Source organism: Lethenteron reissneri, chromosome 30 (genome assembly GCF_015708825.2).
Source record: "Lethenteron reissneri isolate LAM-NWPU_2019-01 chromosome 30, ASM1570882v1, whole genome shotgun sequence".
Taxonomy (NCBI): Eukaryota; Metazoa; Chordata; class Hyperoartia; order Petromyzontiformes; family Petromyzontidae; genus Lethenteron; species Lethenteron reissneri.
Genome location: NC_083808.1, coordinates 15,559,708 through 15,576,113, shown reverse-complemented (window position 1 = coordinate 15,576,113; position 16,406 = coordinate 15,559,708). Strand labels below are relative to the sequence as shown.

The 16,406-nt window shown below is 46.6% G+C and overlaps 1 protein-coding gene across 2 annotated transcripts in view; it reads left to right on the top strand.

Moving 5' to 3' along the window:
* Positions 1–10,063, top strand: part of AMPD2 (adenosine monophosphate deaminase 2) — a 45,785-nt gene extending 35,722 nt beyond the window's left edge. For both annotated transcript variants that reach the window (XM_061563140.1, XM_061563141.1), the window contains exons 15-18: positions 2,165–2,285; positions 5,219–5,392; positions 5,905–6,015; positions 6,752–10,063. In XM_061563140.1, the coding sequence (XP_061419124.1) occupies positions 2,165–2,285; positions 5,219–5,392; positions 5,905–6,015; positions 6,752–7,138 (793 nt within the window). In that variant the 3' untranslated portion in view covers positions 7,139–10,063. The remainder of the gene's footprint in view (positions 1–2,164; positions 2,286–5,218; positions 5,393–5,904; positions 6,016–6,751) is intronic.
* Positions 10,064–16,406: the final 6,343 nt, after the last annotated feature.

Here is a 16,406-nt window from a genome sequence, read left to right as displayed (position 1 = left end):
GCTGAAGCAGTAGTGCATTGGCACTTTTATTTATGTTAACAATTTGTTAATTGGCTGTGTCGGGTTGTGGAGGGTTTAATAAACAATATTTAACTTTAGACGATCTGAACCAAAAATCAATTATCAATCAGCAATACGATTCTTAACTATCGGGAGAAACTGCCCAGAGTGGCTGCCTTGTTAGAATGTGTGTGTACCTCTGTCCCTCTGTGTGTGTGTGTTTCTGAGCGTGTGTATATTAGGCGGGGAGCTGTAGTGTAGTGGTTAGCACGCTGCACTACCAACCTGGCAACCCGAGTTCGATTCCTGCTCACAGCTAACACCAGCGACGATTATCTGAACCGGTGCCGAGCTTCCCCTAGGTTGACTCGGCCTCAAATGAGTACCTGGTGTGATGTATAAACATCGCCACTAGGGAGACAAAGCTGGCCGGGCGTGGTGCTGGCCACCCACTCCCTCGTGTGCCGTGCCGGCCTTCATAGGTGCCCGCTAACAATACTCGCCCCAACAGTCTGATAAGGCTATATGGGGAATCTTTGTCTTTTGTATCTCTATGGGGGGTGATAGTATTGTGGCTATCGCACACGGGCATCTGAGTTCATTCCCACTCACAATCAATAACAGTGGCAAATATATAAACCAGTCCTTGGCCTCCCCTCGGTCAACTCCACCTCAAATGCATATCTGGTGTGATATTTTAATCATTAGCACTGAGGAGACAAGGACATAGTGTGGGCTACCTACCCACCCCGTGTGACCCTCTGCTCACAACCTTCATGATGGCGGCAGGCCCAGGTAAAGCTGCCTGGCCTGGAGTCAGAGCCATTTCTTCTCCTTGGAATAAACAAGGATATCCTCTGGCTGCTATATTTAACATATTTTGACCAGGTGGTCCAAGAAGCGTTCCATGGTTGTACCAGACGAATTTCCACCTAGTACAGATACAATGGGTGGCAGATTGATGCCTTGGTAGAGTCAAGAGATGGCTCCCTATTGGTCAACCATGTTAAGTATGCTGATGATCTGGTGATTTATGCTCACTCTTGAGAAAGAGTTGGAGGCTCTGCTGCTGAACCTGGAGCATGCTACTAAGAGATGGGGGCCTTAGCATCAGCCACACCTAAACTAAGCACCTGCATGGGTATGTGTCATCAAATACTCCACCTCTTCAACTCCCCATGAGTGATGGTCAGTTGTCAAGAGAGTGGAGAAGTTTCCATACCCGGGCAGTGTGCTTATATGACTAGCTCCGGTTTGGCTGCAGAGGTCTCAAAATCAGTCTGGCAGAATTTTATTTTTATCAACTGTGTAACGCTGCTGTGTGGAGGCTACCTGGCCCTTTGCTCCATACGAAGCTTCGGGTCTTCTTGTCCACAGTTATGCTCTCCCATTCTCTATGCTTGTGAATATTTAGACTGGCTTGCCTGCGATTTATGCTGGGTTTAATTAAACTGTATCGTGCGATGGGCTTAAAGATCCTTGAAATATCTGGACACAGTGCCATCGGTGAACTCCACTGGCAGACAAGGCTGCGTTGGATGGGTCATGTACCCATTCCCAAGCAACTTCTGTTTGGCTGGCTACAGCGACTAAACAATCATGGCATGGGCTGGAGAAGAGATCAGATGATGTGGTACAGGAGGATTTGGAGCTGAGTTGACTTGCCAAAGACTGGTACCAGTGGTGTCAAGATCACCTCTGGAGAAGGCTCGTAAAGTACGCTACTGGCCAATTGTAGGCATTCACTAACAATAACGGGTGGGCAGAGGAGTGATGCTCACAACGAGCGGAGTGCCGGCCGGCTAAAACGCAGCAAATTGGCACAGTGGGGTGCACATGGGATGCATCTGCCGGTCATGTCAGTCATTCCACCCATGGCACCTGAGTCCGTCCTGTAACCCCCTCAACACTTCACTTGGCCTCAGTGCACTTAGCCTGGCACAAGCGTTGTGATGACGTTGCCACTACTTAGTGGCGAGAGGCAGCTGTTGTTGTCCCTGTGTGTGTGTATAATGATTATGTTTGTCTCTCCCCTGTTACTTCCTTTGTGTGTGTGTCTCAAACCATTTTTCCCTGTGTCCCTGGTTGACCTCTGTGTTTGAGTGTTCCTCTATCGCTCTCTGCCCTTGTCTCCCTCTCCCCATTGCTCTTTCACCACATGCAGGGAGAGGGGTCTCTCTACGTTTGTGTTTCGTCCCCACTGTGGAGAAGCGGGACCAGTGCACCACCTTGTGTCCGGGTTTCTGCTCGCAGAGAACATCTCACATGGACTGCTCCTCCGCAAGGTGCGCACGCAAGGAGAAACACAGAGGGAGACATGGAGAGAGAGACACGGAGAGGGAGACACGGAGAGGGAGACACGGAGAGGGATAGCGAGCGAGAGGGGGGAGCTAGATACAACCGGGAGAGAGACATGGTGAGAAAAACAGAGAGAGATACACTGAGAGAAATATACAGAGGGATTCACGGAGAAAGATATGGGGAGACGGATTAATGAAAAGGTGCATGGGGAAAGACGCAGGGAGAGGAGCTGGGGAGAGTATGAGACACAGAGAAGGGGGACAAATGAGAGAAAGAGGGAGCAAGACAGAGACAGATACACATGGAGAAAGACGCAGGGACATGATGAGTCGGAGATAGCAGGGTGGGGAAAGATGTGGAGAGAGATAGACACGGACAGAGACATGGGTGGGGAGAGAGATAGACACGGACAGAGACATGGGTGGGGAGAGAGGCGTGAACTCGGAGCTCCTGAAGAACATTTCTGTTATCAAGATACCTTGTTTCATCCTAATTGCTCTAATTACAAGAGTGATTTTAAATAAGTGTTACTCTATGCTCACTGTAGGCAGGTAATCACCTGATTTGTGTTGTTTTTGTGCTTATTTTCTCTATTGTTTAAGCCTTGCTGACAAGCAGGCAAGCACATACAGTCGTCCCTCAGTTAACAGTGACATCGGTTTACGGTTTTTCGATGAACATTTTGCATACCATAGAACCCCTTGGTTTCGACTAACGTTAACATTGTGTACTCTTTGGTTCTTTCGGTAAAGTCACGTAGGTAGAAATAAAATCAATCACGACGTTTCGATCGCAATACAAGTGATCTTCATCAGGTGGGACAACCACAGCAAGAAAATACTTAAGTCGGTAGGAGAGCTGCCGTGGCAACAGGTTAGATAGGTAAGAGAGGGGGGGGGGTAGGGGGAGGGGGGGCCGCGTGAGTGCTAGGGGAAGAGGACGTGAGGCTGGGGGGGGACATGGGCGGGGCTAGCAGTAAACCGGCAGGTAATGATGGAAACAACAAGTTAAGGCATTACCTGGTTGATAACATCCTTCCAATGATTGTTCAATTTGTATCCATCTTCTCGGTTGAAGTTTTGTCTTTATATATCTGGATGGCTTCATGAACCAACCTTTGATAGTAGCCCGAAGGTTTGCAGAGTACATTGGTCTCGGAAAAACAATATAGACAAAACTTCAAGCGAGAAGATGTATGCAAAAGTAAACATTGTTAATATTAATACTGCAACCATATGAACCATTAAAGACGCATGGTATGCTTTGCAGTGGATGTTAACATTTAATAAGAGTAGGCCATTGTGTCTTTCTATCGTGGTCCAAATTTGCCAAATTCACAAATTACCTGCAAATGACTCAATTGCCATTACACATAGCAAGCATCACCCCCATGTAGCTACTGCAGACTACTGTATGTGCAGTATTGCACCTTTGCGATAGCCTTGTGCTGTAATCGTAGTGCGAATACCAAATACAGCAATACCCCGATTTACATCTCCCCCTTTTACATCGTTTAGAAAATACGTCGTCACTGTATTATCAACAACACCGCTACCCTACTCACGTTGCCTCAACCCACACGACGCAAATTTGGACCATGATGGCATTGTCCGCCCTTTCTCGTAACCGTCGCCTTTCAGCCTTTGCCTCCCACCTACCCTGTACACAAACGACTTTGTCGCACATAAACCAACGTACTGTACCGAGTACAATATAGTAATTACATACGGTATTTTGATTTCTTTATAGTGTATTGTACGTTATTGTACCCTGCATAAAATGTGTTAAAGGTTACTGCTGTACACTAGTGTTGAGTGCCATTTTTAGTATTGTCTTGTAATTTTATGTAACGTTGTGGGTACGTCTGATGAAGATGTGCATATTAACGTACAGCTTCACCGTACCCTCCGTTGTCTTTGTTTAGCTCTCGTAACATGCAGACTTGGCTTGCTTCGATTGTCATCGTTTTGATATTCGTCGGCGCAACTTTCAGGAACGCATCCCCGGACGTAAACTGGGTTATTGCTGGTGTAGTGTGCTAATTTACAGACACTAGTAGGAGGTACTTTTATTCTGGCCTTCACAGCCTTAGGGGATAACCACGTACCCGGTCGGGACAGCTAACATGCTGCCAGACCCACAGCTTGCAGAGTGCGAAGATCACGACGATAACGGCACGACGAGTTCCATTCCAGATCGCAGCCGCCCCTACTGAAATCGGAGCTTGCCTTATATCCTGAACAGCGTGGCCAGGCTCCGCCCTCGGCCCCGCACCCCTCTGGATCCCCCAGAGGGCTCTGTGCCTTGCCCACAGGTGCCACTGGTAGAACGGGCTGTCCCCCTAATTCTATGGTCTACCAATCTCCTAGCGGCACGCGCTGCAGTGACTCATTCTATGTCACTATACTGGTATACGTACCGAGATGATTCTTTGGAGTGGTGTTACACAATGTATACGGGCGTGGCGGAGTTCTCCATCTAAACCTCTTGAGTGGGATTTGGAAAAAAGAGCACACATTCTACAACTCACAAGCATGAGAAATGCATAAGAAATAATCTTATATATAATCGTATATATATAATCTTAAATTATCTTAAAGTATTGATGAAGCTGCAGTTCACAAACACAAACCGACGTTTTTTTTCTGATCGGCAATAAGAGAGAGCGAGACACGGCGGAAGACGAAGAGAGACGTGGAAAAAGCTGTACATGCAGAGAGAGAGAAGGATATGGGAAGTGAGAGAGACGGAGAGAAAGGGACAGAGACATCGGGAGACATGGGGAGGGACAATGGTCAATTTTCATGTGTTTATGATGCTGTTGTGACTAATGATTGTGTTATTGCATATGATATACATGACTCTCGTAATAGTTACTATTGTGGCGGTAGTAACGGTTGTGGTGGTTGTGCTGCAGGCGCCTGTGTTGCAGTACCTCTACTACCTGTGTCAAGTTGGCATTGCGATGTCTCCACTCAGCAACAACTCCCTGTTTCTGCCGTACCACCGAAACCCTCTCCCTGAGTTCCACGCTCGCGGGCTCAGGGTGTCTCTCTCCACTGACGACCCCCTGCAGTTCCATTTCACCAAGGTGATTCACTTGTCCATCTCTATGGTGTAACAAGAGTAGTCTTCATTATGAGGACGTGGTCCCTTTAAGATCCAGTGTCCCTTTGAGATACAGTGTCCCTTTAAGAAATAGTCCATGTAAAACAGGATCCATTCATGAACAGACTACACCCTGCAATTCCACTAAGATGACGAATTGATCATCACGGTGTGTTATCATGGTAACCAGCCACGGGGGAATGAGGGCAGTGCCACCAAATGTGGGATAAGGTCCCTTTAATAATTCGCACGTTTTCTTTAAGGAATTTATATTGTGTGTATGGTTGTGGTGGTGACTTTTATTGTGGTTATTTTGAAAGTAGTAGGAGCCTTTAAGTAGTGACTAGTTATGGTGTAGTGTATATGTTCATTTTATAATCATTAATGGTACTATGTTGGTTGTTGCAGTGGTTGTAGGAACCACTGGAGGAGTGATTGGTTGTGGTTATGGTTACATATATTAATATTGGTAATGTTATGTTGTGGTTGTTGTAGGAGCCACTGATGGAGGAGTACAGTATCGCAGCTCAGGTCTGGAAGCTGAGCTCATGTGACATGTGTGAGCTTGCGAGGAACAGCGTGCTGATGAGCGGGTTCCCCCTAGAGGTAAGCGACTTGGGGGGGAGGGGGCGGCACGGGGATAAACAGGGGACACACAGGGAGAGACGGCACACTGGGGAGAGACGTGTGGGGAGAGAGTGATACGGGGGGGGGGGCAGAGGGACTTGTAGAGAGAAAAAGAGAGACATGGGAGAGAAGAGGGAGACACGAGAGATAGAGGGAGAAGAGAGGGAGAGAGAGGTACCAAGGAGAGATCCACACATGGGGAGAGAGTGAAATTGTGGGGTGAAGAAGGAGACAGCGAGAGAGACCTGGGGAGAAAGAAACATGGAGGGAGAATCGAGAAGAGACAGAGGGGAAAGATGGAGGCACTGGGGGAAAGAGATACATGGGGGAAAGAGAGTGAGACGTGGAAAGAGAGACAGGTGGAGGGACACGGAGAGACATTGGGACAGGTGAGGAAGAGGAAGACACAGAGACACAGGAAGAAAGGACACAAATACTGTCACACCTCTACCACTCACTTAATCACACCCCCCCACCACCCCCCCCCACCACCCCCCCCCTCACCACCACCACCCCCACCACCACCCCCCCCCCCACCACCCCCCCCACCACCCCCCCACCACCCCCACCACCCCCCCCACCACCCCCCCCACCACCCCCCCCACCACCCCCCCCACCACCCCCCCCACCACCCCCCCCACCACCACCCCCCCCCCACCCCCACCACCCCCCCCCCCAACACCCCCACCACCACCCCCCCCCCCCCCTCACAAAGGTGCAACGCCACTGGCTGGGAGCCCAGCTGGAACGGGAGGGGCCCCCCGGTAATGATATCCGGCGCACGAACGTCCCCGACATCCGCGTGGCCTACCGGCACGAGACGCTCTCCCAGGAGCTCGCCATGCTCACCCAGGCTACACCCACCAGGCCCGAGGCCACGCCCTGCGCCACTCCTTCTATGGGCATGCAGATCACACTCGCTGGTGGCCCGGCTTCGGAAGGTCCTTACAAGGGCACGCAAGGGATGGGGGGAAGCCTTCGTATGGGTGGGCAGGTTTCGCTCACTGGCACTCAGCCAGTGGAGAGTCAGGTGACGCCCAGCGGCTCTGGACCAGTGCCCACCGGTGGCAAGACATCGAAAGTCATATTCTGTAATGAATGAGATGATGGTTTTAATGTCAATGATTTTAAGGCTATTACGTCACTGTTATGAGTACTATTGGAATTGTACTTTTTAATGATAGCATGTTGCACATGTTTTTTTGTATTGGCAAATTAATCCGCCCCACAAGGGTCTAAATTGCTAAAAAGTAAATTGTGAGAGAGCTGAGGATGGGTCAATATGGAACACGGAACATGTCCACCTACGATTAATTAGTTAATGAGCCTAACGATAATACTTATGGGTCACTTCCATGACATTGCTTATGCCAGCTTATGATACTAGACTTAGGACATTAGAAATGTATCTGAAGATACTTGGCTTCTTATATACTAAGCTTACGATAGAGACCCATAGACTCGCACTGAATGTGAACCAACTGTCACTGTTTTAACATGCTAATTACACTTCATAAGCTAAGCAAACTCATTGCCGTATAACCCCATAGCTAATGTGCACTGCCATTTTGAAATGGAAAATGAAGTATATTTAAGTGTAGTAACAGTAGTGATTGTTATAGTATTTGTAATAGACGCTTTTCGAAGTATGTGATTGGTGCTTATGTGTAGCATTTGCAGAAAATGCTTTGTACAGGCAGACCACTCACTTAGCGCAACCCCGTAGAAACTCTGATTCATTATGGCGCTCTTTGTCCCCTGGAGAAAATGTTTTGATAGAAAATTTGTAATCAAATAGTGCAAAGAAAAAGCATTTACGAGAGTGAGAACATGAAGCAGTGCTGGGCAGATGAAACGTCCCCGCCCTCATCATTCGCTCAGCTAATGAGAGCGACGCACGGCTCTCAGCCAACCAGACCCCACCCCCCACTGATTCGATTATCACGATTCGTAGTCACGATTATACTTTAAAAAATCGATTAGTTTAGTCAGACGAGAACTCACAAGACCAGGATAATCTTTTAGGCTCCACCTAAAAAAACCTCACAACAGATGTGTACACTGGGAGTGTCACGGAGATCCTGGAGCTCTTCTCTGAGCATGACCGCGGATTGAGAACGCAGCAGCAGTCTCTGCTGCCTTGTAGGAGTCCAGTAAAATGCACTCGTGAGGTACAGTACATATTACTGATGATCTCAATAATTTTTTTAACATAAAATGTAATTTTTTAGCGCTATTACTGATACCCCAATGAAGCCCTATATTGCTCATACAAAAGAAATAATGATTGGCGCTAACTTCACCAATGCACCTTGAGCGCGATGTGAGGTCTGCCTGTATTTGATGTATTCCTACTATAATCACCAGAAATGTCCTTAACGCTCATGACGTCACTCCACATCGACCAGCCCCCCTCATTAATAATCATGAACAGGTTACGTCCTCCACATGGACCCCCCCCCCCCCCCTCATAATCATGAGCAGGTGATGCCACTCCACATGGAGCACCATCCCCCCTCATCACTGCACATCGAACAGCCCCCTCAATAATCATAAGGTGACGTCCTCCAAATGGACCCCCCCCCCCTCAGCTGATGTCACTCCACATGGGGGGCCGAGGCGCCTCCTCCCCCCTCCTCGGCGTCAACTTACAACCCTCACTAAAAAGGCAGAACCCTCACGTCACGCGATCTCCGTAACGCTATTGAGACAAGTAAAAAGGACGTAATGATAAACGAGGGATTATAAGCTTAAAATGAAATAGGTCTGTGTCACACCGCACCCTTACAAATTGCACACGCACTAATGCAATGAATATCACGTCGCGGTCTGCTTTTCGCTTGCAAGTTTCAGATTTACTGCAATACACCCGTCCTTCAACGGGCAAAAGGCTAGTTATATATAAAGTATAATTGAATATATGTATACACAAAGAAAAATATGCCCCATGTAGCCTTTAACAGACTTTTGGGGAAAGTGCTGTTGCAAGACACTAATGAAGGCTGACACTGCACACAAGGGGGTGGGTGGCCAGCACCATGCCTAGCCACCTTTGTCTCCTTAAATGGCGAGTTTTACACTGCTCCAGGTACTCAATTGAGTACACACTCAGATAGACATACAATTGCCACCATTCACCAGTAATTGAAGTCACCACAGCGCTTTGTGCCAGGCTAGGTTCACTGAGGACATCAAGTGAAGTGTGGAGGGCTTACTAGCAGGCGGTCTTGCTACAGGCCCAAGTGTTATGAGTTGACTGAGATAACTAACAGATGTATCATCTGTGGTCTCTGCTGTGCCGCCTCGCTTTCCTTTAGCTGCCCATCGAAGGGTGACTGCCTCCATTTTCCCAGAAGCCTCACAGTGCACCAAGCCTATCACTCCCCAGTAGTCGCCTAGCCTGTCGCGCCTCAGTAGCGTCCTTTGCAAGCCTGCTTCCCAGAGGCTGATCTTTCCATTGCTGTTACCAGTTAATGTCAAGTCCAATCGGCTCCAAATCCGATGATGACAGCCCATATTTTCTCTTTAACAGCCTGTGCCACACCTGTTTAGCCCCCCCCCCCCCCACTCTGTCGGACCAAAGAGAAGTTTTTTGGGCATGTGGTGGCTGGCAATGTGGGCTGCATGACGCAGCTAACACAGTCTGATCGGACCATATTCAAATCTCTCAAACATCTGGTTAAACTCAGGATTAATTTTAGGCAGGCCACCTGGTGCAGGTGTTCATTTAAAGTGGGCCATGTCTTTCGCATTGAGAATAGAAGGCATAACAGCACGAGAAGACATTGAGCGTCATGGAGCTATAGGTCAAGTATCGTCTACGTAGCATTACACCACTGATGAAGATGAGACCTCGAGTCATGAGCAGACTGCCCAAGTATGGGAATGCTTCCACGATCTCCACCACTGCACCAATGATTAATGTCACAAGTAAATTAATGCTACATTACCATAATTATTATGTGATTCAATAAACGTCAAAGATAATGTTAAGACTACCGTATAATAAAATAATTACTGCCTCGCACTTGTCTCTTATTAGTTAAGTGCACAGATATATACATTTAAGGATAGGGGTTAAGGGTTGGAGGTTAGGGTTGAGGGCTAAGGTTAGTGTTTTTCAGGTTAGGTTAGGGTTCGTGTTTGGGGTTAAGGTTAGATTATTGTTATTCCTATTACGGTTTACCCAGACTCACAACTTTTATGATGGTCCTGTCAAGTTTTTGCAGGAGGGAGAAATGTTGCCGAGTTATTTGCATGTAATTTTCACCATTGGGATGTTTTGGCCACTACCAGTCAGATTTGTGGTTAAGGTAAGGATAGGATCAGGGGATTGGGGTTAATGGATGGGTTTGAGGTTTAGGATTATGCTTAGGGGTTTAGGTTAGTTTTGGGCTTAGGGGAGGGATAGGGTCAGGGATTGGGTTTACGATTTGGGATGATGGTTAGGTGCTATTAAGGATAGGGTCAGGGGTTAGCATATGGGTTAGGGGTAAGGGTTAAGAGGTTAGGTTTAGGGGTTAATAGTGTTACCGTTTCAGGTTGGGGTCAGGGATTATGTGAAGTATCAAAGGCTCGCTGACAGGTGGTCAGGACAGACCCTGGTGGCATGGGTTTACTGATGTGACTGGCGGATTCCCCACCTGTATCCCCATTGTGCCACCTCGCTGCTTTTATCTGACCGGGACTCTGCTCGTTGTGAGCATTGCTCCTCCGCGCTCCTCTGTTAGTCGAGGGCGACTGCCTCCCAACTGCCCAGTCGCGTCCTCTACGAGCCTTCTCCATAGAGGCCAATCTTGACACCGTTGGCATCAGTATTCGGCAAATCCACTCAATTCCACAGCTCATCTCTTCTCTCGCCCATGCCGAGCGTTTCGCCCCCCTCTATCCGGCCGAACAAGATGGTTGGCCATGCGATGACTGGGCATGTGCGCTCATGACGGAGTACAGTACATGCAGTAATCTACTTACGAACGCCCGCACTTTCGAACCAGCTGCCATAAAATTATATTTTACATCGACTTGAAACGCAAACTTGCACTTGCAAACTGAACTGAGGAACTTTTGTTCAGCGGAGCGATCCTCTGCGAGATGTAATGAGCCAGCCTCGTGCTGGGAGTGTGTATCGTCCTCGCTGTGCGCTGCGTTGCATCACTTCGAGTAGTCAACCTCGCATTCAATAAATCTTCAGAGCCAGGGTCAACATCCGACAACAAACATTTAATGAATTGAACGAGGTAAAACTGATGGAAAAACAGCACAAAATACAGCATCTGTCAATACTTGGAATATCAATACAATGAACACTGCAGCATCGTAACATTGTCTTAGATAACATGAAACCCCACAATAGGTCCTGGATGGACCAGGCACCTACATTAGCACTCAATCGCTATTCAAGAGAATAAGCTACTGTGTTGAATAAGGTCACTTCGTGTAATCACCATACTGCAGCCTAAATGTACGGCGCTGCACATAACACTGAACTGTGGATGAGAAACTTCTTCATCCTTGCTCTCAAGATCGCATTAAAGTTACATGGGTACAAGTGGCAGGTTTCGTTAACTCGGCCTCATCATAACAATTTAACAGCATTATAAAGGCATGTATAGCATTATAACGACAATCCTAACATTCCCAGTATTATAAGAACATAAACGAACTTACAGACAATGCTTCTCAAAGTCCCACAATGAACAGATGCACTTCACTGATACGCTATTTGTGCCTCCATGTTGTACTCTGTGTAATTGCTGATACCCTGCCATCATGGCTTCGAGAATGTCAAATCGTAACATCCTGGTCACGTGATCAAACTCAACACACCTGTCGTGAGGCAGAACAGAGTGTGTGTATGTGCGCGCGTGTGTGTGTGGGGAGCGGTAGTGCAGCGGTTAGCGTGCTGCACTACGAACCCGGCGAATTCGATTCTCTCTCACGGCCAACACCAGTGACGATTATCTGAACCGGTTCTGGGCCCCCTCCCCTCCGTTGACTCCTCCCCAATTGACTACTTCGTGCGATGTGTAAAAACATTTCCACTTCATAAGATGCTCGCTAACAGCACTTTCCACAACAGTTTGTTAAAGCTATATGGGGGATCTTTGTGTGGCGAGCGGTAGTGCAATAGTTAGAATGTTGTGCTATAAATCTGGCAACCCGAGTTCCATTCCCACTCAGGATCCACATCACTGACGATTATTTTAATGGGCCCTGGGCCTCCCCTAGGTCGACTCAGCCTCAAATGAGTACCTGGTGCAGTATGTGAACATCGCCACTCGGGAGACAAAGGCGGCTGGACGTGGTGCTGGCCACTCACGCTCTCGTGTTCAGTGCTGGCCTTCATAGGCGCTGCTCGCCAACAACACTTGCACCAACAGCCTGTTGAGGCTTCACGGGGGATCGTTGTCGTTGGTTGTGTCTGTGTGCAATTGTGGTGACTCATTGCTCCCCTTCCGACAAGCAAGCCAGCATCAGGTAAGTTAAAATAAAATAGATTTTCTATTAATGTTACTATTTTTGTTTTATTTACTGTACAATATTTGTACAGTATTACGATCGAATGTACAATATTTCTTATTTATGAGTTTTCATTTCTTGTTGAACCGTAACACATTGCATAACACTGACCGTATGGCCATTTAAATAGCACTACATTATTGTGTTCCAACTTACAAAGTTTGACTTACAAACAGGTACCGGGAACGAATTGTGGTTGTAAGTCGAGGACTGTCCATACAGTACTTTGTTACGCCCGAATACACTCCTAAGCATTCTTCCTTGTGTGGGCTCTGTGTGTGCAGGTGTGTCGATAATATGAAGTGGTTGTGGAGAGAGTGGAGTTTCCCATACCTGGGCAGTGTGCTTATGATCAGCTCCGGTTTCACAGCAGAGGTCTCACTCCGAATCAGTCGTGCGGCATTATCTTTTCATCAGCTGCGCAATGCTGTGTGGAAGCTACCTGGTCTGTCACTCCGCTCGAAGCTTCGGGTCTTAGCCACAGTTATGCCCTCCCTTCTCTATGCTTGTGAAACTTGGACTTGTCTAATGAAACATCTGTGCCGGTTCAAACCATTTAGGATGGCATGCCTACGATCCATCCTGGGTTTCACCAGGCTGGATTGTGTGAGGAGCTCACACATCTTTGAAAGATCTGGACACATTCCCATCGGAGAGCTCCTCCGGCAGACAAGGATGCATTGGTTGGGTCATGTAGCTCGCATGCCCAGCCACCGCATGCCGAAGCAGCTTCTGTTTTTCAGTTTCATTTATTTGGTATAGCCCTGTGAGCCATTCGACTCTTGAATCGGGTGCAACCGTAACAAACAAAAACATGAACAAGAAAACATCTTAAAGTGACTACGTGCAAACAGAAAAATCCAGGAAAAAACAGCAAAGTCTTCCAGAAAAAGCACCGTATATCAATGTTGTGTGCAAAAATCCCAGTGGGATGCAAGTCAAACAATAACAACCAAAAGACAATTTTGATTAAAGTTATCAGTCTAACTCTGTACTACAAAAAATAAGGCTAAACCAAAACGTTTTCGAAATCACCAAAATAAAGCTATAAAATCAATGTAACAGTGATCATAGGAGCTGTAATTGAAATTTTACAATAAACCATATACATAACATGTACTACCATACTTTGCAGCCATAGCTGGCTGCATGAGTCACTCCATAACAGCAGGAGCATCAGTAGGAGTATCAACATTTTTCAATGCACCTTTAAGATCAGCACACTATAATCAAAACACAAGATCGTACTTTGCAGCGGTCATCCGGAGCGAACATTTAATTTCAAGCCACTGAATTGCAGTGACAGCTAGGGGTGTACAACTCCTCTAGAGCAGTTTTGAGTGAAGATCTCAGGTAGTGATCCAAGTTGCAGTTTATTGGCGATAGCATTCCAGACCCTGGGGGCATCAATAGCAAAGGCCCTTCCTCCAGTATTTGCACGGCAATAAGGAATGTGAAGCTGGTAAATGAGCGAAGACCTTAGGTCACATTTGTTCTTCGAAACAGAGAGGAGATCCAGCAGGTAGTCTGCGGATTTTTTTTGTAAGTACATCGTGAATAAATAAGATCTGATGCACGAGCCGTCGAACATTAAGAGATGTTAAGTTTGACCCAATGTAGAGATTACAGTGGTGAGTCCTATATGGGCAGTTCAATGCAAATCTTAAGGCCGAGTGATAAATTGAGTCAAGCTTCTTCAGTACAGTACTGGGGGCTGATTTATATACGACGTCACAGTGATCAAGTAGAGGCAGTATGGTAGCTTTTATCAATTCCAAACGGAACATAGGGGAGAAGCAGTGCTTGTGTCGATACAGAAAACCAATTTTTATTTTTGTCTTTTTACCAATATAATCAATGTGATCTTCAAAATTTAGTTTTGAATCAAGGATGACCCCAAGATACTTATAGATCTTGACTTGCTCTATTTGATAATTATTTAAGGAATGTAATTGGGGAAAAATAACTTCCTGCTTTAGTCCTGGTGAGAAGCATAGCACCTTGGTTTTGGAGGTATTCAGGACTAGTACTAGTAGGAACCTCCTGGTTCCACCATCCCACAGGGGATTATTGTGTCCGTCCGTCGTGCATCCAAGAATGGGAGGAGTGGGGCTGGGTGGAGAGGGGCTGGGGGAGGGAGGGGCTGGGTGGGGAGGGGCTGATTGGGGCTGGGTGGGGGGTGAGAGGGGTGGGGCTGGGTGGGGAGGGGCTGGTCACCCCGTGGTGCCCTTATAAAACTCAACGTTTATCCTACTCATGGCGGCTTGTGCCCGCCCTCACAGTCGGGCATATTTGTGGAATACACCACGCTGCCGTTGACCCTAGCCATTGACCGAGCAACCCAACGTTCCTACCAGCACCCTCCGCAGGAATGTGTTTTAAGAGCAACTAGCTGATGTTGTAGTTTGTTGAAATCACCCTGGAGCTTAGCAATCACGTCATCCAGAGAGTGGCCAGTAGTAATCAGTATCGTGTCATCTGCAAAAAGATGTACCCTGGAATGATCCAGGTCAGTGCCCAAGTCATTGATATAAAGAGAGAACAAGAGGGGGCCGAGGATTGAACCCTGTGGAACCACTTTTGTTATCTTAACACTGTTTGACCTCCAACCATCTGTGAATACAGTTTGGGTGTGAGAAGAGAGGTAATTTTTTAACCATTCTACTGCGTTTTTGGAGAAACGGAGGCAACTTAGTTTACTAAGCAGGGTGTTGTGGTCGACTGTATCAAAGGCTTTGGACAAGTCAAGAAAAAGACTGGCACGGTACTGCTTATTATCAAGGCTACTGTAAATGTGATTCAGAGAGTCTAATGCAGCAGATGTGGTGCTGTATTTTTTCTTCGGAACCCAGATTGTTTTCGATGTAATAGATTGTTGTCGGACAGGAAACTGCTAATTTGGTAGTTCAATAATTTTTCACAAATTTTCATCAACGGGGACAAAATTGAGATAGGTCGGTAGTTATTTGGATCATCTTTCGGGCCTCCTTTGTGAAGTGGATGACTATAGGAATGTTTCCATTATAGAGGTACTGATGCTTCTTTGATGGACAGGTTGAAAATATGGGCTATAGGTTTGTATATTAGATGACCAACAGTTAGCAGAGCAAATACGGGAATACTACTGCTCCGGTAGAGGAGGACCCTTTGAGGTAGGACAGTTGTTTCAGAATATTACTATTACTTAGTATTACTTTCGTAGATTGGCTGGAAACTAAATTCGTTTAATGTTTGGACAGGGGTGTAGGAATTTGCATGCGCAGGGGTGACTCGCAATACATGATCAAAAAGGTCACCAGCTTCAGAAAAATTAAGGTTAAATTTGTCAACTATTTTTTGGGGCTCTGAAAAATATTCCCCATTTCGGTTAAGTTCAATGGGCAGATTATCACTTTTGGATGCCTTTTCGATACATTTGATTGTTTTCCAGAATATCCTGGCATTTCCATGTGATTCCAGGAGAGTGGAGGAAAAATAATCATTTTGTGCATGTCGTATTTTTTTGACGCATCTATTCCTTAAAATCCTGTATTCTAGCCAGTCATTAACCAAATTACTTTTCTGAGCACATGCCCAAGCCTTGTCCCGAGTTTTCATGAGCTTAGTAATCAAAGGAACAAACCATGGTGGGCGGTTGCCTTTAGTTTTAAATCTAACCAACGGAGCATGTTTGTTAAGAATTTGAAGAAACGTTTACCTGAAGGTCTCCCAAGCCATAGTCAGGTTGGGGATATCACAGACCTTCTTCTTAGTTCTTTCGGTAAAGTCACGTAGAAGGGAAGTAATAAAATAATAAAAATAAAACATAATAAAATAAAATAATTCTCACGACGTTTCGGCTACAACGCAAG